Here is a 26,566-nt window from a genome sequence, read left to right as displayed (position 1 = left end):
ATCTTAGCCAATATATAATATTAATAATTATAGTTAATTATACATAGGATAAATCTATGTGTTAAAATTTTAAAAACAGTTGTAAATACTAATTCAGATTAAGACCTTTTTTTTTTGGTTTTTAAAAAAAAAAAAAAAAATTTTATTATTTCATATTATATGTTGTTTAATTTTCTTTGTATTTTATTTAAATTCAAAAAAAAATTAGTTTTCTATTTTTTGTTTTTTCATATTATTTTTCCGAAAAAAAAATTTCCTTAAAAAATACTTATTTTTTCTTTTATTCTTGATGATATTTTTAATGTTTTTGTTTTTATTATGATTTTGTTTTGTGTATTGTGAGTGTGTGTATATATTATCTAAATTTACTTATGTAATTTTAATCCTATACTAAAAATATTTATTTTTTTATTTTAATATTTTATTTTGTTTTTTAAACTTATTTTCCCTTGATTTTATTTAATATTACTTGCATATATATTTACATTTTATTTATATTGTATAATATTATGTATGTATATAATTTTAAAAAAAAAATTTTGTTTTTATTTTTTTTAATTTTCTATAATAAAAATTTTCATTTATTGGATTAAAATATATTTATAATTATTTTATTATAAATGATTTTTAATTTCATTTTATCCCGTCTGTTCGAACTTTTTTTTTTTCAATATTCATTTCATTATTTTTTACACAATTTTTTCTTGTATAATTTATATGTATATAATATTTAAAAAAAAAAAAAAAAAACAAAATTTGTTCATTTCATAATCTTGTGGAATCTAAATTAAATATTTAGTGGGTATTTTTGTTTTTTTTTTTTTGAGAAAAAAAAATCTATTTCTTTTCTTTACTTATGTAACATGTATTTTTTTAAAAATTTCCTTTAATTTTTTTTTTTAATTTTTTTAAAAATCATAAAATATTTAAGCATATATATATATATATATTTGTGAAAAAAAATACAAAATTTTATTCAATACCAAGTTCAATTAATCAAAATCATTTTTAATAAATCAATTCAATTTGTTTAATATTTTAATAATATAAAAATAAAAAAAAAATAGTCATGTATTAAAATAAAATAATATTAATTTTTAAAATGCAATATTGTCAATTATTTTAAAAAAAATATTAATAATAATAATAAAATATAATTAAAAAATTAATTAAAAAATTTGATTTTTAAAATTATATGCCATCTATATCGTCTTAAAATTAAATATTTAAATTTAAATTTTCAATTTTACAAAATTATTTCGATTATAAATTGGAATTTAAAATGAATTTTATTAAAAAAAAACAAAACAATGCTTTTTTAAAATATATAAGAAAATCAAGGAAATAAAAAATTGTTTTGAAAGAAATTTCTTATTTCTGTACTAATGGTTAAGTAGTATAAACACAGAGTGTGTCTATTAAAAAAAAACAAAAACCAATATAAATGAATTAATAATTTAACTTAATAATTTAATAAATTAATTAATATTGTTAATTAAACAAATAATTTCAAATTAATTTTAAATTTTTAATAAGATCTATTTAATACACATATATAAATGTAAATAAATAAATTTTTATTTTAAAAAATTACTATTTTTAACAATACAAAGAGAACAGTTTCAAATTTATATAATATAAAAAATAATATAGATTTATATAATTTTAAAATCATATCAATTTTCTTATTATATTTTTAATTCTTGTCTAATTATTTATTATAAAAGAAAAACAAATTAAATTCAAATTCTTTTCACAAATATATATAATATATATAAAGCAAATATTTATGTTTTCATTTTATTAATTAAAATGACTGTTTAATGTATAAAAAAAAAAAAACAACTAATATAATCAAAATAATTAATTTAGCTATCTAAAATAAATAGTTAAATATTAAAATATTGAAAAAATTCTTAATTAATTAAATTTTTTTTTTTCATTTGTTTTTTTTTTCCCATTTTTTTTTTTTCGTTTTCTTTTCAGTTTTACATAAGCATACATTATATTTTGTATATATAAAAATACATTTATTCATATTATATACATTTACATTATATACTAAAATATTTTTTAATTAACTTTTCTCGTATTTTAATTCATCTTTTTTTTTTTTTTGATATTATACTTAAAAAGTAAACAAAACAGAAGAGTCAATCATTTAAAAAATAATTTAAAAACAATTTATAAAATAATTTTATGCATAAATAATTAATTTTTGTTTTTTTCTCGATAAGCCAATATATAAAATATTTTCATTATTTTTTTCCATTTTTTTTTCTGTTTTTCTTCTTCATTTTCTAAAAAATAAAAATTATATTATTAAAAACATTAAAAAATAAAATTAAAAATGTTATTTAATTAAAAATTGTTTTCCCGTGTTTTTGTTTTTTTTATTTTTTTCCAATAAATTTTTTCTTAATCTTTAATTTTCTTAAATTTTCTCTTCTTCATTATCAGCAATAGTAGTATTTGTATTTATAATTTCGGGGGAAATTTTATTATTTTTAAATATTGATGAACATATATTCCCAATGTTACGTTTTCATATTAATATCATTTGAATTGGGCGGACTTCCAGCTTTAATTGATAATTGTTGTTGTGATTGTGGTGATTGTAATGTTAATGTTGTTGTTGTTGTAATTGTTAATTTTGGTGGTTGTTGTTGCTGTTGTTGTTGTTGTTGTAATTGTGTTAACGTTGGTGATTGTTGTATTGATGTTTGAACTGTTTGTATTTGATTATTTTGATGATGATTTTGTTGTGCTTGTTGTTGTTGTTGTTGATTTGGTTGATGTTGTTGTTGTTGCTGATTTTGTTGTTGCTGTTGTTGTTGTTGTTGATTCGTTGAATGATTATTTAATTGATTATTTGAATTACAAAGAACACTATATACAGAATCAACTTTACTTAATTTTTCAAATAATGGTATTAATTCAAGTAATTCGGAATCAGTTACATCATCAAACCATGATTTGACGGGAACCTTAAATAATTGAAAAAAAAAAAATAAAATAAATTTCCATTCAATATAAAATTTTAGTGTATGTACAATTATAAAAAATATAAAACTCAAATGGTATTAATAATATTTTAGAAAATTTAGAAAATATATTTATAACTTACTGCATTATCTGGATGAAAAATATAACTAGCTGGTGAATTATCAACAATAACAATTTTTTGTAAATCACGTCCCAAACGATTTAAATCTTTAATATAATTACCCCTGTAATATACACAAGATTCCCTAAACAGTCTTGCACGAAATACATTCCATCTATTATTATTATTAATAAAAATCGAAAAAGAAAAATATAAATAGAAAAAAAAAAAATTAATTTTAATTCATTGACATACAAAATTTTATAACTAACCTATCTAATAAATCAGCAACTGGATCAGCATATTTGGCTAGTGACGCTGTAAATAATACACATTCATATAATTCGCCCATTTTCATTAAAAATTCATCCACATGTGGTCGTTTTAATACATAAACTTGATGTATAACGCCATCTATCTCTACGGGTACTATAAAATCAGCATTTGGAATTGGCTAAAAAGAAAAAAAATAATAAAAAAAATTAATAATAAACATACATATAATTATTTATACTTATAAGTATATAATAATATATAGTTTATAATAAAAATATTCAAAAACATAATTAATTCAGTACAGAAAAAAAAAGGTATATTGTAATGTATAAAATAAATAAAGGTAAAATAAAAAAAAAAAATTCCTTTTAGAAAAAAAAATACAACATTATTATTAAATTTTTTTCACACAAGGGAGAAACCACTTTGTTTTAAACTAATTAATTAAAAATTATAAATATGTGTAAAGGTTAAAAAGGTGTTTCATTTTTTTTTTGTTTTTTTTTATAAAATGTCCTTCAAATTTATCCTTTACCTTGTAATAAAAGTTTATTTCAGTTTAATGATAAAGGAAAAAAAAATTTAGTTTACTCTAATAACAATAACACAAAATTTAAAATGTGTTATGAATTTTGAATTTAGATCTGAATAAATTTCTTTATTAATCATAATTTACTCCATTTACTCCATTGGGTTCGGATTAAACGAATTTTTCATATAATGGTTACAAATCAATTTATATTACAAAATTTATTATTTAAATAGGATTTCACAATAATGCCAAGAATAGAAGACAATTACAGTCGAACATATTTATTTGCAACAAGCGTTTGAACGAAACTCCTTTATTATGGGGATATATGCAATTTTAGCCGAAAGAGTATTTCATAAAAGAGTGATCGACTCTATTAACCAAATTATTTTGGAAAATTCAACCCAATACAAATCAATACAAAAAATCTATTATAGTCACCTACACAATATAAGAAATTAAATTAAAATAACAATATGGGAAAGCCTATAAATTTCAAAATTAAAAATACATATATACTTTTATGAAATCAATTTTGAATCGAATGAGCTGATTTTTTTCAAAGTGATAAGTGTTCATATATTGAGATATTTAAGAATTTACGTTTGAATTTAAAAATATTGGTTATAATAAAATAATTTGTTTATTTCATGTTTAAGCAGAACTCTATTGAAATTGTGATTGTAACTGTGGAGAAAAGATGTCTAAAGCTCATCAAAATTACCATTAACTTTGTCTTTTTAAAAAGTGAACTTATAACATTTTGAAAAAAATCTGGTCAATTAATTAACATATAAGTGTGCTGCCACTATAACAAGTAAAATTTTGTATTTAATTTAATGGAAATAATTTAAAATAATAATAATATATAAAATCCGTTTAACACACTCGTATTAAATAAGCACACATAAATATATTATTATTGTCCTTCATTTATTTTCAATTTATTTAATTTAATTTTAATTCTTGTCTATTAAGTACATAAAATATACATACTGTAGTACATATACAAATATAATTATATACTGTTGCTTATATAAGTAATAAAATTTTTTACTATATATTTCAACCTGTTGCTTTTAAATTTTATTACAAAAAAAAAAAAAAAATTATTTTTAATTCATTTTGCCTACAAATACCTACAGATTGTATTTTTATATTAAAATATATAAGTAAATTTGAATATCAATTTGTATGTGTATATGTAAACATGTCAGAAGTGTCATTTATATGTACACATGTTGCAAATGAACAACATTTTTTTTTTAATTTCCTTCCCCTTTTTACATTTATTTTATTATAATAAAAATGTCCTTGAAAATTTTATTTAGCCTCCACATATTATAAATACATATGTTGAATAAGAAAAAATACAAAAAAAATTTGTTACATACATGCAATAATAATAATAATTATTAAGAGCATAGTGTCATTTTGTCGCGACAAAGCGACAATATAATATACTACAAAGTAACACGTACATTTTGATTGATCTTTTCATTTTTTTTTTTGTCACACTTGCTTCTGTGATTAATTTTAAAAACACTTTTATCTTTAATAAAAAAAAAAACAATTTTTTCTTTTATTAAATAATATTAAAAAAAGAGGTGATAAATATTTTGCTACCTTGGTTGTTATTAAAAAAAAAAATTTTTTCCACCTAAAAGGACAATTTAAACAGGAGATTTTCTTTGTATACACAGAAAATGCAAAAAAATAAATATAAAATGTTATTGAAAATTGACTTGATCATTAAAAGAAAATTTCAAATATAATTAAAAATAATTAATTATTATTATTGAAATAAATGGAAAATAAATCAGAATAAATTTTAACTTGTTACCATATTTTAATTTAAAAAAAAAAAAAAAAAATTGCATATTTTCGGGGGCACTAAATTTTTTTTTTTTGCAATAAATACGTGATCTGTTGAATTTTAATATTTTTAATTAAATTGAATTACTTTCTTTTCAATTAATCAATTGTATTAAGAATAACTTTTGATACAAAATGAAAGCTATTACATTGTACGAATATATTTAATGAGTTCGAACCGAATAATTAATTTAATATTAGCAATTTCGTCTGGATTTACATAATAAATAATTTACATACAAATACAAATAACACCATAATTTTATAAAAATATTTAATTTTTATTAGGTACGCAATTTAATTTCTATTGAAAAATATTTTTTGCAAATTATGGAAAGAATTTCTATTCCGTGAAATTGCAGGAACCATACCAAATAAATACTTAATATTTTTTTCTTCTTTTAAATAATAATTACAAAATTAAACTTAATTATTAAAATATTTATTCTATTTAGAAAATATTTAACTATATAAAAACGGAATTTAAAATTTTTTCTTCAAAAGGAAATTCTTTTGTTGAACAGTTCATTTTAAGTTCAGATATTTTAAGTATTTTAATTGAAGAACATTGGAATGTTAAAGGAAATATTGCGTTCGGAAATAATTTACATTTCTTATAAAATACTTAAGTACTTAAATTATTAAATTCCGGAAAGCCGGAAAGGAAAATATATAAGATTAATTATAATGATTTTTATTATTTTTATTCTAGGAATATATTTTGCTTTCTTTTGAATTTCTATACAAAAATGTCTTCAAAAGGAAAATAATATTATTTTAAATATAAAATTATGAATATTATGATTAATAGATTAAATATTTATGAATTATTTATTTTTCTTTGAAATTAGATAATTTGCTTAATTGATATATAGATAAAAAAGAATTTAATTTTAATTATATATTTGTATATAAAAACATGTAGAATTTCTTTAACAATAAAAATTTTTATTAAATATTTTCATGTATAAACTTACCTTAAAACTACTATGAACTAAAGTTTCATCCAAATCTATAACCATACATTTTCTATGCATATCTGAATGCTTAACAGCCGGCAGTAAATAACGTTGTTGATCTGGTAATGGTGGAGGTGTTGTTGAACCATCAATTGGTGTACCATTTTGATTTGTTTTCGTTCTAGTTCGTCGCCAACAACATAATATTGTTTGAAAAAATCCCCTTTTAACTGGTTTTAATCGTTCTACATCATCTGGAAAGATTATAAAAAAAAATAAATTAAATTTTATTAAATTTGTTTTATATTTTCGTTTTAAATATATTTACAAGATAATTTTATTTTAGGATGACAATTAGTATTTAAATATTAAATATTTGTCACTGTCCAAAATATGATTTCGATGTGATGACAGACTGCACATATTCAGGCATACAATAGGCTATCTTCCATTAGACTAATAACTGAATTACTTTAATTTCTATTACATTAAGATTTTACATTCTTATTATGTCTTTCTTTGACCAGAAACCAATGTCATATAGGTGTAAATTTAATTTTTTTTAAGAAATCTTTATCGATTTTATTTAATCTTAATGCATTTTATTGTTAAATTTGTATTAGTTTTAATGTACCCCAAGCGACCTAATATTGTCCATATCATAAGTATGGCAATTAAGTAACAAAACATTAAATTCAAAATTATTTAATGTAATTTTCTTCTCAACATCCTATAGTTATCAGTTTTGTAATTTCTCATCTCCACTTTTTTGAAACATAACATTATACAGAAAATCAAACTTTTTATATAAAATTTAATAAGTATAAGAGAGCAAAAGAATTTATTTTCTCTAAAAAAATAAAATTAAGGAAGAGAAAACACACGAATAATAAAAACAATTAAAAAAGAACAAAAAAAAACACAAGAGTGTAACTTGTCCCATAATTGCAGGGTTAAAAGTAACAAGAAAAAAAAACAGAGAAAATTTTTTGTTAAAAAATCGAGAATGGAATAAAATAAGAGAAAATTAAAAAAAGCAAAAAAAAAAAATAAAAGGAAGCTTAAAAAGCTTTTAGTTAATAGTTTTATTTTAATTTCAATTTTCAATTTATTCTACTTGTGTCCTTTTACTACACGTACCTTTTTTTTTAATTAGCAATAGCACTTAACCGTACATTTGTATTTATAGTTGTATGCTCCTTATACAATATCAGAGTGACAACGAACACAAAAACAAAAAAAAAAGCAAAACTGTTAACTTGAAAATTATTTCATAATAGGGTACAGAAAGGCAAAAAAAAAAAAGGTACTGAAAGATCATTTTTAAGAAATATATGTGCAGGTATGTGTAAAGAAAGGTGTTCAAATTCATAGTAATAAAATAATTTAATTAAAATTATCAAAGTTGAAGGTTATTTCTTTTGTTTTCCTTATGCTCTGGAAAATTTTTGTTCCCCAGTTTATGTGTTTGTAAATTTCATAACATCTTTTTTATTAAAATTTTAAATGTTATTGACATTCATTCTCTTTATTATTCAACATTAAATTTAATCTGTTCGTCTTTCTGCTCATACGACTATTAACAAAGGTTCTACTATCTCTAAATCATAAAGCTGAAATTTTGCTCAATCATAATCATTTTTATTAAATGGCAAGTCGTAGAACTTTTAGACGTTCATAAATAATTCATTTTGGTAAAATCAAAAACTTATTCTATTGTCCTCTTCCTTCCTCTCATTTTCCTATAGCTCATAACGATCGTTTCTTTGAAGTAACCAATTTTCTATAAAAACTACAGCAAATGTCTTTTTTTCAATAAACACAATTAAATATGTATTTTGTATTATAACTCGGTTACTAAACCATGTACAATCGCTACATTTATCATCAATATTTTTCACATCCTAAAAGTATGCAATAATTAATATATATTTATACGACATTATTAACGCAATGTAATCATTATTGAGAGAATACAATAAAACATCATTTTTTGAAAAAGTATTTTTTAATTGTTCAAAGGAAATTTGCTATTTTGCTAATCCATGTTTCGATCGGAATTTATTTTTCATTTGATACCTTTAAATTTAATTTTATAGTATTGTTGAATTTAAGTGAAAATGTGTGTATTTTAATAACTATAACTTTATTGTAGAAAGTTTTCTTTTTGAATTTAAAATTAAATTTTCCTGATGCAAAAATATATAAATTTTTTGAAAACCCGAATTAATTTCATATCTTCTTCAACAATTTAATGCAACTTCTCTATTTGTTATTCTTATTCGCTATTTTTAACTATTCACTAATTCGCTCAATACAATAAGGACATATGAAGTATATTTTCTATTTAATTAACTCGAACATCAAAAAGATATCAAACAATAATTTAATTAAGTGAGAAAAATTATATAAAACGTTTACAACAATTTCATATACCCCACACCCAACCAACTAACTATGTCATACAAAAATTCTTGTATTACGTATACAACAATAAATTAAAAATAATAACAGAAGAGTACAACAACAACAACTTGATTATTTCGCACATTGTTTTGATTTATTTATGGTACAAAATTGTAAATTGTTCTCTTAATATTTTCACTTGCCTCTTTAAATATTTTTTAAAGGATAAAAAAAAAGAAAACATACACACAAAAAATGTTTATTATTTGGTTTACGTTTCTTTTTTTTTTTGCACACAATTTGCGTGTAAGCAACATTATACCTAATATACACACAAAATATAATTCAGTGCCAGACTTCATAAATAAAATAAATAAATAAACAGAAAAAAAAAAACAAAAAGAAAAAAATTTTTTGGAAAATTTCCTTTTTATTGTATGGCAATGTAAAATTAAAATTTCTTATTAAATAAAAATCCTAACAGAGTAAATTAATATTTTTTTTGTATATTTTTTTTCCCCATTTTATGTTTATTTAAGGAAATCAAAGAAAAAAAAATTTTTTTTCAAAGGACCTAAAATTATATGCACATTTACAGACACATAGATAATATTTATTTATGGTATACTAGAGTTTTATGTCTGCACCCATGGTTGATAAATTTTTAGAGAGAACAAATTAAGGCAAAAATAAAACAATATTTTTTTTTTGTTTTGGACTGAAACACGAAGTTACAAGAAGCCGAATTAATTTGCAAAGTCAATAATTAACAGAATTTTCAGAAAACAATTTCAAGGAATTCAAGTCAAAAATAAAAGTAATGAAATATTTTTTAAAATCCATACCCTTGAGGGATTTTTAATTCAACATTTAAAAGTTCAAATACGGTTTCTATTGCAGTAACAATATGAATGCTAAATATGATGTATAGGAACAGTGCCTAAATTCACCACATAATAAGCCAAGTAAACAATGCAATGGTCGTCGGAAAATAGTTGCGCCATCGAAAACTTAACTAATTTTTTGAAAAGCGAATGGGGCGTCGAACAAATCAGAATTGGGCTTGTATAAGAATACAGGTTTTCTACAATTTTGAGCTCAACTTATTCGATTTATGCACGTTCCTTAAGTTCCTTACTGCAGTAATACAGTTTTTAAATCCGATTAAAATTAGAAATAAATTGCTAAATTTATATCAATTCTAAAATTTCTCTATACAAAATTTAAATATCGTCTTCTAATTGAAATCAAGGATTTAAGAAGAAAAAATAATTATTAGTTTTAAAATATATTTTATAAAATTTGATCGTACTAATATATATACCATTTAAAACTGATACATATAAATATATACATATATGTATATATATATATAGATATATATATATATAGATATATATATATATATATATATATATATATATATATATATATATGTATATATATATATAGATATATATATATATATATACATCATCTATATATATATATATATATATATATATAGATATATATATATGTATGTATATATATATATATATATAGATATATATATATATATACATCATCTATATTTATATATATATCTATATATATATCTATATATATATATATATATATATATATATATATATATATATATATATATATATATGTATATATCTATATATCTCTATATATCATCTACATATATATATATCTATATCTATGTATATACATATATACATATGTATATATATATATATATCTATATCTATTTTTATACATATATATATAAATCTATATCTATATATATATACATATATATATCTATATATCATCTATATATATATATATATATATATACATATATATAAAATATATATATATATATATATATATATATATATAGATATTTATATATATATATAGATATATATCTATATACATATATATATATACATATATATATCTATATGTATATATATATCTATATATATATATCTATATATCTATATATCTATATATCTTATATATATATATATATATATATATATATATATATATTTATAATATTTACATTAATAAAATTATAATTATTTTACTTAATTAATACAAATTTATAATAAAGTGAAAATATTTTATGATATATATATATATATATGTATATATCTATATATCTCTATATATCATCTACATATATATATATCTATATCTATGTATATATATACATATGTATATATATATATATATCTATATCTATGTATATACATATATATATAAATCTATATCTATATATATATACATATATATATCTATATATCATCTATATATGTATATATACATATATATATCTATATATATATATATATCTATATATATATATATCTATATATCTATATATCTATATATCTTATATATATATATATATATATATATATATATATATATATATATATATATATTTATAATATTTACATTAATAAAATTATAATTATTTTACTTAATTAATACAAATTTATAATAAAGTGAAAATATTTTTCTTAAATTAATACAAGAAATTTTTGTTCAATTGGAAAATTATGCTAAAACAGTCAACTAGTTATAGAAATATAATTTTTGCAAAAATGCTATACTCGTAAATTGTGTTAAATTCACGAATTTTATAATAAGCTCAATTCGATAACCATTTGAGAATAAAACGCCATACGATGCAATTACTAACCATATATACAGCAATATCAAACCTCAATGAATATAACACTAAATTTATAATAAACTCATAAACATTAGTATATTCTGTATACTATCTTAATTGATAACATTCTCTTCAATATATTTTTGCTTCTTTTCAAAAGTATATTTCTCAAAATCTCACTATTTATATAAATAAACATATGTAAAATAATTGTATAACATGTTTCTATTACACAAATCATTGCTGCCTTTCTAATTTTTTGATTTCTATACCAAAAAAAAAAAATATATAATTATAATTTAATATACTATATATAGAAATGTCACACCTTTGTCTGTTAATTTTAACATGTTCATTATAATATTTTACATATATATATAGATCTACAAGTGTATATAATATTCACTATATATCCGTGATTTATTTCAATTATGTCTTATCATACACACGTTATGTCATTATCTACATGTTATATCCTTGTCAAGTATAATTTTTTATCTCAAAACATACTTATATATTGAAAATTACAAGCGCATAAAAATTGTATACGCTTAATATTAAAATAGCATATGTTATATAAGTGATAAGGAAAACAAAAAACAACCAGAAAAGAAAAAAGTTAGAAAATGAGAAAAATTTTATATAAAAATTGACTTATCTTTTACAACAAAATTCAAACTAACTTTATTAGAAATAATTTTCTATGTCTTCTTTATATTATGCTTTTTTCAAATCTATGATTTAATTTTATTAAAATGTTAGTGTGTGTGTGTGTATTTGATATCCGTACCAAATTTCATTTCTTGCTTTTGTCAACCAGTTCAAAATGTTTTTTTATTGGCATGTGTATGGCAGTTTATTATTTCTCTAATATGTTTTTTTTTGTATATGAAAATACACCCGAATATGTAACATAGGAAAATAACAGCCTATACATGATATTATGTAAAAGGACTTACAATATGTGTGTACATGAACAAATAAAATTAAGGAATACAAGCATATAGACTTTCAAAATTACATGTGACAATATCCAGATTTTTGCTATATTTATAATCACGTATACCTATATAAGGTTGCCATATATGTATATACAGTGGTTTTCAAAAAAATTGAGCCACATGCAGTTTGAAATACTGACAATACGGCAAGTTCGTTTCCATAGTGGGGCATAACAATGATTTTGCTAGGTTCTTTTAACATTTTATTCCAACTCTAAGCATACTTTCGATGCTACTTGAAATTAATCTGGTATCATAGTTGATTTTCATGACCTTTCAGATTAAGCCGCGGCTCTAAACAGCAAAAAGTTTTAATGGTATAAATTCACAGAATAATAGTAATCATTTGATGTGAGAACAATTCTTTCTGTCGGCAAAGCCATAATAAAGTGGCTTTTAATTGTTGTCAATTTTTGTTTTAATTTTGCAATTTCTTTTTCAATTAACACTATTAACTTTTTGATTTACCAATATTTTATGATTTCATTACATTAGAATATAGCACAGAAACTTAATATTTGCACGAATGAGAAACTTGCATTTCTCTACACTACAAGCAAACGACTTTACTTACATATATTTGCTTGGAATCAGGAAAATTTTTGCTGCAGCATAATAATTTTTGTACTTTGAACTAATTTAAGCAAGTGAATTCAATTTTTTGAATAATACTGTATATTATATAACAATTTCATTTACAATATATTAAAATAATCTCATGCCATAGATGAAAGCATACATAAGAATAGTAATAAATTCTTCTGTCATCTAAAAGAACCTGGCAAAAAAAAAAACACTTTTTCTTCACATGAAAAAAAGCACAAACATAATATTTTTCAATTTTCCATTTTTATTTTTTAAATAGCAAAACAAATCCTTTTAAGCATATCAAAGTATCTTATTCTTTCATTAATATACAGAATGTTCCAAAAATAGAAGTAAGAAAATTGACATAGAAAAATTTTGATCAGTAAAAAATATTAAAGTGAAAAATTCATCACAACATTAAAATCATTAGAATTTAAATAAATAGAATTGAGAACCTTTAGTTATGGTTCCCAGAACTCAATTGAAAATTTAGCAATTCTTTGACTCCTAGCAAGCACTTTTAAACCACCCTGTGTATCATATTCCCTGATAAATATAAAATGCGTTAAATGTTTATAAGTGTTTAAAAGATTATAGAAGAAAAAAAAAAGTACCATAGAAAGGATCAACTTGAACTTGAATCATTTATATAATTTTTTTTTCTCTCTTTTCAGATTGCGGATTGTAGCATATTGTATATGTGTTCTATTTTTAAAGGATTCTGTTAAAAGCACCGTATAATGTTAAAATAAAATTAATAAAAAAAAAACAAAATAGAAAAAATAAATTTATAACAACATTTCGGTATATAAAAAAAACCCTCTATACTTAGGGATATTAAAAAAAGATTAAATGCTTATATCTCATGTTACAATGTTTGTTCATATTGCAGTGATTTAAGGCATAAATGTTGATTTTTCACGGTTCTTATATTATTTTTTATTTGTATTTTATGCTTTTAAAACTTTTGATTTCTTCCATCTTCATTAAAATAAATTACAAAAAAAAATTAATTTGAAAAAATATTACAGATTTCATTGCTTTGACTCGAAATATTGCAAAGAAATTATTGAATTCTTTAAAATAAAAAGGAAAGCTTTTAAGATATGAGTCTGATTTAGAAAAATACTTTTAATTTATTAATGAAATTTTAGAACCTCTAGATTTATTAATACAATATTGCAATATACAAAATGAATTACTAAAACTATTTAGGACTGTCATAATTCAATATTTTGTTAACTCTTTCAATCCGGCTTTCAAATAGTGTAATTAGCACAATTTCACATGAGGGATTTATTACGTTTATTGAAAAAATTGGCGTTAAAATTTTGTGTGGTACAATACAGAACCAAATGCAATGCCACTCTTATATTTAAAGAATGTTTGGACTTTATTGGTATATATGTGTACCGGCCGAGTCGAAAGGGTTAAAAAAGAAGAACCGTCTTTTTGCAAAATTATTGAATTTAAAAACACCATCAATTTAATTAGAAAATTTAGTATGAAAATATTATTCTTTGGGTACTAATGAATAACAATTTTCAATTCATTGATTTAGAAATAAAATTGATTTGATAATAAATTTTTAATTTTAAAAGAAATGTCCTTCGCTATTTCTAACGCTGCATAAATATTTTTAATGAAATTTAATTAAAATCACTTTGATTCAAAGAGATATTATAGAAATGGATAATGTAAAGTCCATAGAAAGTTAATAGGTGAAAAATAGTGAAAATTGCATATTTTAAATTTGTTTCAAGTAAAATAATTCACTAATTTTTAGAAACAAATACCCATGTTTTTATATGTTAGATTGTAGAATGTAAGTTTTTAAATGAAGCGAGTGTCATTAGAGAACACCTCCCCTAGGGGACACCAAAGTCATCAGCGACTTATTGTAGCCTCTTCACGCTGTCACCTATACTATCTCTGTTTTAAATATAAAGTTGGATATACCCCAAACTGATTGTACAGAAATTCCTGAACGCTTAGAAACCTCGCAAAAAACAATTACGACGACCATAAAACATCACTGCCCCCACAAACTTAGTAAAAGGGCGAACTCGAATTTCTCAGGTGATTTAGATCAAAAAAGAAAATTCGCAATAGCACAAATCCGGTTTTTTGTCCATTTCAAACAACTCCATATTGTGAATAAATAGCAAAATAATAACACCAACAAAGATCGCATTTCGCCTCGAGCAAGCAGGCAGTTAATTAAAATTCAAAAATTTGAAATACATACTTAATACTTATATAAATAATTTTTTATATTATTAACTTATCCATACTACCATATGAATGCAAAAATTTTCTGTTTATCTTTTATATGAGAACATTAAATAATCTATTTTTTATTAAATTCCAAATGAGTAAATGAATTTTATAAACAAAAAATTTCCTCTGCAAAATTAAAAAAAAATAAAAAAACTTTATAAAATATTTTTGCAAACCAATCTCATAGAAAATTTTGTAATTATATAAACAAATATTTAAATTTATTCTTGGAATAAATGTGTTTGTACACACATGTGTTTCAAACAAAACAATAAAAGAAAAACCGAAGACAAAATTTTCTGCAATATCTGAATACCGCGGATCATTATATACAATAAACGTATATACATATGTATGCACAAATTTATGAAAAAGAAGCGATCTAATGGCGATCTAATTAATTTAGATTCTATATTATAACTCATGAATTATCGGCGGAAATTTTGGAAATTTTTAGGTTACTCATCCGCAAGTTTGTATATTTAAAAATTTTTGGGTTTTCCTTGTTCATATATTCCGGTATTAATTGCAAAAGAAATGATGGTGATTTTGCAAAGAACTGCTGGTACGTTCATTCAAAATTATTAAATGAACATTACGAGTATGTATGTAATATAACATGAAAATATTATTTATTGCAACTATAAGATACTATATTAAAGCCAAATATAAACTAAATTGTAAGACACATAGTATATATACTTATATATAGGTCTTATTACATTCTCGCTTACGTATATAGCAATTTGTACAATAATTTCGCATTGTTATTATTATTCACATAAAATCTTAAATACAGTGCTTAACTACAATCACATAAGATTTTTAATATAACATGCAATGAATGCAAAAAAGCATTTTTAAATTTTTAGTACATTCATATGTACATGTATAGTATATATACAAGTATATATACATATATGTATGTATATGTATACATTATGTACATTAGAATCAAATTCTTATATAATAAGAATTTAAGAATTACTTTTACTTTTATTGTAATTTAAATTGAATTTTATATATGTATTGTATGTACAGTATGCATATAGGAAAACAGTATAGCTAGAGAGCAAATAAGACTAATTCAACATTAAAATTTATCTTAGAAGCATTGTATGTATAAAACCACCTTCATTATTCTCATATATGCACATAGATATTACATGCATACATAAATATGTTTTAGAAAACTATAAGTATATGAGAAACTTTTTGTTAAAAAAGTGAATTGTTGCAACAATAAATACATACATGCATTCATATTATAAAGAAATAAAAATGTTAAATTGTAATAAGTAATAACAATAAATATGGATATATGTACATACTTACATAGTAATAAAATAGCAAAATAATAACATTTTGTATAAATAATATCAAGTATTGCACAGCGCAGTAAATGACTGTGAGCCAGCAATAAGATTATAATAGAAAATCTATTTAAAGAGTATAACTATGCTACGGTATAAAATAAATAAATAAAAAAAATATAAGAATAACATACCGCTGTGTACCAAAACGAACATAATATTATGCTTATATACAAAGGTAAATACTACAAATACAACACACATAACACTATAATCTCTCTTGTACTCCGCTAATATCATATGTTATGTAAGTATTTACATACATATATATTACATAAATACATATTTAACATTTATGGATCTATTTAAAGAAACTTCTATTTAAGAGTTCATTCAAATGTGAAAAAAAAAATTAAAAATGGTTTGACCTAAATTATTATATTACGCGCGCTGTTCATTTTGCAGTACAAAAGTATAAACGTACGTGTATTAATGCGTCTATTTACAAATAGCAAATAAAATGTAAGTACTTACATACTTATATTTAAATATCATGTATATGTATCTATAGATACATATATGTATGTGGGTACAGTGCATAATATTAAAATGATAGTATATAATCTTTCTCGCTTACTCTACATTTAACACTTTTTATTTTCATTCAATTCACTAATTTGTTAGAAAATACGATAAAATACGGTAAAAATGGTAAAATAGAAAAAAAAATATGCAAGCTGATGTAAAACTTTTTTTTTCGTTTCAATTTTTCTTTCTAAAACTAACTTATCCAAGTTATAGAAAACCGCATTACATATTATTAGCTATAAAGAGTAGGAAAATAAATAGAAAAAATATTTAAAAATGCAATATGGTTAAAAAAAAAAATAAAAATTAGAAAAAAGAAAATGTGATGTGATCAGCAAATAACCGACCACTATGTGTGTATATCCGAAAGACAAAAACCAAACAAACAGGTAGGCAGACCGATGTTCAACAGACAAACAGACAAACTGGTAAACAGATCGACAGTCAAATAGACAAACAGACAGGAAGACAAACTGATAAACAGACCGACAGTCAGACAAACAGACAGACAGAAAGACAAACTGATAAACAGACCGACAGTCAGATAGACTGACATACAGACAGTCAAACAGAGAGACAGACCAAGAGGCAAACATGACAGACATCCTGCTAAAAATAGTTTATTTACTTTTCCCTACTATGACGAAGTGTGTTCTGACGGAAAACTCGATATCTGAAATTTGGTGCCATAACATAACTTCCCTTATTGTATGCAATGCGGCCAGTAAAAATATAAATAAAGAATTTAATTATCCAACAGAGAACAGAGCAATGAAATGCAATATGCAGCAACTAAAATTTTATTACTCTTAGATATTTTGAACATTTGAGCTTTTAAGATTAATTTTTTTACATTGTAGCTTATTAAGAATTCTATTTTAGGAACGAAAATGAATGTTTTCAAAGAAAAAAAAAAAGGAAAACAGAAGATAAATAATTTATTCCACCATAAGTACATAAGTTAAATTTTATTCTATATATGTAGGTTTGCACTATTATATGAAATCCATATCTCACATTAAAAAACCTGTTCTCTTATGTTTTATTCTTATATTTTAAAATTTTCAACTAATTCTTTTTTTCTAATTTAATAATTGATTACTATTGCAGAGTAAGATATCTTATAAATGTATGTATGTATATGTATGTATGTGGACGAATAAATATTACATTAATAAATAATTTCAAATGAAAATCTATTGATATATCAATTGACACCAAGATTCGTGTATTTTTTGATAATTAATATAATAACTACTATTAATAATTATGACATTTAAAATTAAGTATTTAAAATAAGTAGCATTGCTACTTACAGTTGCAACTTGTTAATAATTTTAAATTATTTAAAATTAAATGTAATAAGTAATATTTGAGTTTAACTTGAACTAGAGTTATAAGAGATTACATAATTATATGAACTGATTTTAATATAACAAAAACTCCATAAGATGACATTCTTGTTAACATAAACTGTTTGCATTTTGCATCAAATAGTAGTCACTCACACAAAATCACCTTGATATAGAAAATTCGATATTCATTTGTAAAATATTTAATTTGAAGGGTTGTTTTTTCTTATATAAAATTTGGGCACAAAGATAAACCTTTTTAGTCACCCATTTCGTTCATAAATTTATAAATTCTGTGTTCTAGAAATGACTTTCAGTGAATAATATGACGAATACATTTTATGACAAAAACACAACTTGCTCAATTGCTGGATACCTTTGTAGTGAAAGAACTTAAATTATGCGTTTCCTAAAATAGACAAATAAGCATTATTAAATTCTATTTGAATATTAAAATTGTAAACGTTAAATTATTTTTACATAAAAAATTTTTTCACATAAAATAAATCTTAAAGAAATTCTTAAAAAATTTTTATATAATCTTACAATTTTTACTCTTTAAAGAATACATTTACTTATTTCTTTTTTAATTGATTTCGGTATATAACAGCAATAAGTGATGTAACTTGCATAATAATGGTACTGGACCAATTTAATTTTACTCTTTCTAAGTATACATATATATGCACGTACACATATATATATATATAATATTATGTAATGTAAACTTTCAACTATATGCTTATTTCTATGTAATTATTTATTTTACATGTGCATAACATTATGCATTATAAAGTTACAATTACAGTTTATTTATCCATAGGTCAACTTTTACATAATAATGAAATTGCGTTTATATTCTTATGCTACATAAAATCATACAAACATTAATATATATACACATAAATATGTGTATGTCGACTTTTTATTAACTCTTCCTTCCGTACTTGATGCATTCTCTGCATTGCAGCACTTCCAAATAAATAAAAGATTAAAGCAAAAACCAAAAAAAAAAAAAATTTATAATAATAATGATTATTCTGATACAGTTCATGATTACTGTTATGATGATGATGATGATGATGATGATGATGATATTAATAATATTGACAATTATTATGCTGATGATGATGATGCAATTGTTGCAAGAAAACAATATTTTAAATAAATTGTTAGTGATTAATTACAATTACTTTTTTTCCTTTTTCTTTTATATATGTACATAAAGAAAAAGTATGTTGGTGACAAGTGATATTTCCACTTAATTGTTATTTTGACGCGGTTTTTTTTTTCTTTTTAAATTTTTCACATAAAATATTTAATTGTGTTATAAATACCTACAGTATAATACAATATAATACGTATACATACAAACTTGTATATAATATACAAAATATCTGGTCAAAATTATTGAAATTTAGTTTATCTAGGAATTAGCCTAAAGCATAATAGATTAGCTTAGTGTTAAAATAGAAAAATTGAATAAATGATTAAATATTGCCTATAATTTAAATTTTCAATAGCAAGAATATTAACCCCTTCTATTCAAAAAAGGCAAATTTTTTTTTAGTATTTCTTTCCTGAGAACTGGAGCATAGGGCTGTTTCATGATATTGTACGACTGTCATGATATCGAATTTAAATAGGAAGATGACAAACATACCGTAAGAGGTACATAAAGACTTATATACGAGTACATGTAATCATGTTTTAATTAATTAACATTTCTTGAAAAATTTAAATAATATTCATATTTTATCTATACTAATTTGAATTAAGGACTTCTATTTTAAATTACAGGGAAAAAATTCGTCCAGTAAGAGAGAAAGTTAATTGAGTTCTTAAACAATAATCGAAAATTTTAAAAATTTTAATTTTATTTAAGTAATTATAATTGATTTTTGAAAATAATGAATTGCATAAGGAAATAGCCTCCAGAGTACTATAATTTACGAGACTGACGAGGTATAATATATACCAGGACCAGGAATATATACCAGGAGACTATACTGAAAGGGGGTCAAAAAATTGTTACAAAACTTTATTTTGTCTATTGAATAAATATATATATAATGTTTTATGTCATTCTATTTATTGTGTTTTATTTTACGACCGATATCCCATCAACGTTTCCAATTATATATATGTGAAATGAACGGATACATATTTTTTAATCCTTATTTTATTTACATTGTAAAATAGCGCGATATTACATCTACATCTACGGTTTATATATATTTCATCATATGGAGGAGGGGTCGTTTAAAATTTCCTAAGCTTGAAGGAGGTCATTATATAAAAAAAGTTTAAGAAGCCCTGATATATACAATAAACTATTAAAATTTTTAATAATTATGAGAATAAACCTAGCATTTCATTATACACAGAATGCATTCTTTCTGTTCTTTAGGATTAAATATTTAAAACATCTCGTATATTTGCTTTAAAATTAATCTGAAGCATTTTACAATATTTTAGAATTTTTTCATGTATATATACGTGATTTGTGTACAATACAAAAATTCTATTTAATTACGGATGTTACATTGTCCGTTTATCTCTATATATTTTTTTTTAGTACTTTGTTAGTCAAAATCAATTTAATTTTTTTTGAATGTACATACATAAATATTAACAGCATTTCGGTTCCTCTATAATTCTTCCTAAAAAAAAAAAAAAAATTACAAAACTCTATATGCATGTAGAGAGCTCCAAAAAATCAATTATCCATTTAAGAATCAAGAAAAATCATATAAAAGTCTAATATTTCTTCTTTTCATTTTGTCATTATTTACTTATCAAATACAATAAAAAAAAACAAATTGACCAAAAATTGCATCCGATTACAATCATCACTTCAATGATACCGCGAACCGACCAAACCAGAACGGATAACAATGTTGATAAAAAATAGTATAAAAAAAAATTATTGTAGATATTTGTTGTGTATAGAACAAAAAAAAAAAAAAACGAAGAACAAAAACAGCAAAAAAAAAAATGCAAGAGGAGAATGCAAGTAGGGCAAATATATGCCAACATTTGGTGAAAAATGAAATTTTGTTTTTCATTTTCTCTTCGTTTTTGTTCTTTCTTTTTGTGTTTTTTGTTTTGTTTAATTTCTGACAAGTAAAGTAGAGACGAGACTATTTAGTTCTCCAATAAATTTTTTTTTTCTCTTTATTTTTAATTTATATACTTTTTTTTTTATTGTTCTTTTTCTTTTTTATGCATGTACATATATTTTCTTATAGTTCAAATAAAAGTTCATGACATGCTTCCAAGCGCCATCTACAGTCACATAATGTTTTATTATTATAGACGTAACAAAAAAAAATTTGACTTTCTTTTTGTGTCATTCAACTTGTCTTTTTTCGTTGTATGTAAAATTTATGTTGCAACGTTACATAAAAAAGAGGAAGAAACCGAAATGATAGAACAAGAGAAAGAGAAAGAGAGAGAGGGGTAATTAGACAAAGGGGGCAAAGTTTTTACAAAATAAATTCTTATTTTGGATTGTCTATTTAAAAGATTACATTTTAATGTCAAAAAACAAAAATACAAGAACACAAAAAAAAAAAATTGTTTCTTTTCTCTTAAAATGAAAAAGTTTCTAAACGAGGTGTAAATGAAAAGGTACTAAAATTTCAATTAAAAAAAAAAAATTTTTTTTTTTTGTTTGTTTAAGGTTATGAAACTTTTTAAAAGACTTAAAATTGTTCCACAAAGACGCATTATTAGGTAAGTATACTTATACATAAGGCATTATGAAAATATTATGTTAAACACGTGTAATTTTTGAGGAAATTTTTACATACTGAAATTTTTATTTACTTAACTATATATAAATGTAATTTAAGAATTATGTGTACACGTGTGTATAATTTTGTAAACATTAAAGATATTTTTAAATTAATTGTAATAATATATGTTATATAAGATATACATACATATTCTTCCATATAAAATTAATTGTGTACTTAAGGTCAATTTCTATTTACAATGTCCGGACGTTCGATCAATAGTACTTTTTTGCAATTGAGAAAGTTCTATAACAATGACAATAACTTTGTTTGGATATTAAGGCATTGAGTGGAAATCAATCTTTAAATAACTGAAAGGAATGAACTTTCCGTCATTTAAAAATAATTTACACTGAGAAAAATTATGAATAAGAGCTCAAAATTACTCAAAATTAATTGAACATAACATATTTGGGTGAAGACTATTTACATGGAAAACGCTGTGCCTAAATCAGACATTAGAAGTTATTGCAAAATATTTCAAAATTAATTTTTAGTAGAACTAAATTCATACTTCCTTGACTATTCAGATTTATTATTTTTTAAAATAAAATCCTTCGGATTGAATTGTACTTTTTAAAAAAAAATTTTTTCAATTAAATTTTAGAAGTGTAGATCCTATCGATAATTGTCAAAATATAAATGACAATTATTAATTTCAAATAATAATTTATATAAAATACCAGCAATATTTTATGATTGTGGTGAGCTTATAATGAAGTGGTGAATTTATGAAAAAATTAATCATTTTCATGTTAAATAATTAGTACTAAATTGTTAAAGATTTCCAAAGTTTTTTCATCAAACAGATCTCGTACATTGCATTATTTTATTCGTACAATTCGTGTTCATTATCAAATAAATTTATATTTAAATGTATGTAGTTAAATGATAAATAATCAATTTATCACTATAAAAGTTAAACTTCTTCTTCGCTGTTTTTTTTTGGGTTTTATTTTTTGTTTTGGTTTTGACAAAAAAAATTTAGATCTAATTCCGGATTGCGCTTTCATTTCTTAACATTTTCTATTTTTATTTTTTCCATTCAAATGATAATATCCATGAAATTGGATCATTAAAAGACAAGCACAAGGAAAAAAGGAAAAATGATTTTATTTTTTTGTTGTATATATGAAAGAGTGATAATTGCCTCTCTCTTTCTCTCTTATCGACTATTAATAGTTTAATACTTATTCGATACTCTTCATGCTCAAGCATTTACTTTTTTTTTTAATTATTTTGATTCTCTTAACCTATAATCATGTTGAGTACACAATCATACTCTTAATTTTTTCTCTAATTTTCGTTTTTTTTTTTTGCTCACATCAAAATTTACTGTTGTGATTGTCATCGAATTCAATATTTTCAATATGAGAGTATTTATTCCCTGTTTTTATTTCTAACCACCTCCATTCATACATAGTTACAGTTCAATTATGGTGCCCTTCCTTAATTGGTATTTAATTAAATATATAACTAAAAAAAAAAAATTAAATTTATAAAAAAATATTGCATGATAGCAAATTTCATCGATTTAATCTTATATAGTGTGTAATTCTGTTATTTTTTTATGTTAAATGAAACTGAATATTTTTAGAGAGTACAATATGTTGGCCATTAAAAGAGACAAAAAAACTAAATTTATAATCATTAATCGAAAAACGTTGATAAAATAAAATCTTAAACAGCAACGAAGAAAATTAGTATTATGGGTATAGAAACGTAAGTATAAAATAATAGAATCGATAAATTGTCTTAATGGCAACTAATTTATAAATATATATATATATATATAATTTTTAGTTGATAAAAACGTACTTTACAGTAATTTAATTAAATATTGGAGAAATTAAATAAGATATCTAAAGAACTAACATGAATTTCACTCGTAGAATTCTAGGAATTACGAACTTAGGAATGACATAGGCTTCTGAAAGATCACAAAGATTCCTTTCGAAGAGATTATGAATCGTCAATGGCAGCACAATTTTTCAGAGTGTCAAATTTATTTTTACTATGAATGTAATTTATGATTACTTTGTTCTGAAATGAGTGGTATTCTCATGTAGTTAAAAAACAGGTTTTCTTATTTGATTTTCAATAGAATTATATCCTCGAATTTGTGTTTTTAAGGGTCAATTCAAATTTTCACCCGATGGATGAATTTTTAATTTCATAAAAATATTGACTTTCGAATTTCAAAGAAATTCGGAATTCATTTCAAATTAAATTTATATATTCATTAAATTCACAATTTACAATTCACAATTCTTGAAATTAAATCACTAATGAAAAAAAAAATTAATTAAATTTTTTTTTACAAAAATTTTCATCTCACACTGTAGCTAAATATTCTAAATTTTTCATATACATTAAATTTAAAAAAAAAAAAAATAACAAAAAAAACAATTAATTAGAAATAAAATGCAACTGACTAACTATGGATTTAAAAAGTACACAAAAAAAAGAAACAAAATTAGTGAAACATCATGTGGATCAAAAAGACAATGCAAACATCTACATATATAAGCACACAGAATATTTGTATATATATATATAATGCAAATATAATGTAACTATTGTATACACAGTTTATACGTACATATGTGGATGAATAAACAAGAAAACAATTTTGCGGCTCTAGCATAGAGAAGAAATTCAAAATGAATTCAAAATGAATTCAAAATTAATTGATTGCAATTGTGAATTGAAATTTTGTTTTTTATTTATTTTTTTTTTTATTTCATTCTTTCTTTACATTTTTTTTTACAATTTCATTCATTTCTACAAAAACCACAATAGAATGTCCTCTTTAAAGGTTGATGATTTTCCGATCTATTTTATTTAATATAAAATATATAGATAAAATTTAGAGTTGAAATAATCGACTGAATATTTTACTTATTTTTGGAATTAATTCTAATAGGAAACGTAAAATTAAATTTTCTGGAACTTATAATAATTCTCATTATCATAATTCTTCACTAATGTATACATGATTCATTGGTCCACCCCAAAATATTTAGGAAATAACTTTCAGTTAAAGTTAACTTCATTTTCGATTTTATTACACTTTCTTGGAAAGATTTTATACGTGTATGTATATGTGTGTATAACAAAATTTTACCGCGTTTTTACTAATTTACAAATCGTCAAATTTATAATTTGTGTAAAAGATGTTATCAATTGGTTTTCAACCCATTAAAATTGTTTAATGATTGTTTGGTTTTAATCCAAGTTTGGTAAGTGAATTATTCAATAGGTAACGCTTATCCGAGCAAATTTATGCATTTCCATGGAAATCCTAACTTCCAATACAAAATTCTTTTGCTAATTTTTAAATTTTCCAATTTTAATAAAATTTGGTACGTGTTTATAAACCGCGGATCTCGTATTTGCATTTCTACAACGCCATGGAATCAATTCAATTTATGGTTTTGAAATATGATCAAATGACATAATGACTAAAATTTTTACTACAATAAAACAATTAATATTACAAAATCCATAAATATCAAATGAAAAATATTAAATACAAATTTGTTTCTTTTATTTTTTTTAATAATTTTTTCTTTTTCAATTTTCTTTATTAATAAATATGACATTATTTATGCGGATATTATTGAAACAGCACGTTGTTATTAAAAATTTTTTCGCAAAATGTTAAAAACTTTCACAAAACAACCACATAATTCATAAAAAAAAAAATTTTTAACTGCAAAATTGTTTCCTTATTCGGAAGGTCCGCTTTTATTATTACTTACAATTTTGTTTTTTATTTTCTTCTTCATTTAATTGAAAATTTTCATCACG

General features: G+C 21.8%; 1 protein-coding gene across 1 annotated transcript; it reads right to left on the bottom strand.

Moving 5' to 3' along the window:
• Positions 1 to 2,201: 2,201 nt before the first annotated feature.
• Positions 2,202 to 7,015, bottom strand: LOC129613951 (phosphatase Herzog; the record flags this gene model as incomplete). Its single annotated transcript, XM_055528300.1, has 4 exons — positions 2,202 to 2,987; positions 3,128 to 3,281; positions 3,379 to 3,560; positions 6,767 to 7,015. Coding segments are annotated over 4 exons (1,035 nt in total), but the record flags the coding sequence as incomplete, so codon positions are not given.
• Between the last annotated feature and the right edge of the window lie 19,551 nt (positions 7,016 to 26,566).

This window comes from Condylostylus longicornis, unplaced genomic scaffold, assembly GCF_029603195.1.
Source record: "Condylostylus longicornis isolate FDR11 unplaced genomic scaffold, ASM2960319v2 ptg000098l, whole genome shotgun sequence".
Classification (NCBI taxonomy): domain Eukaryota; kingdom Metazoa; phylum Arthropoda; class Insecta; order Diptera; family Dolichopodidae; genus Condylostylus; species Condylostylus longicornis.
Note: the sequence above shows the minus strand (reverse complement) of the source record. Positions and strands in the feature narration are given on the sequence as shown.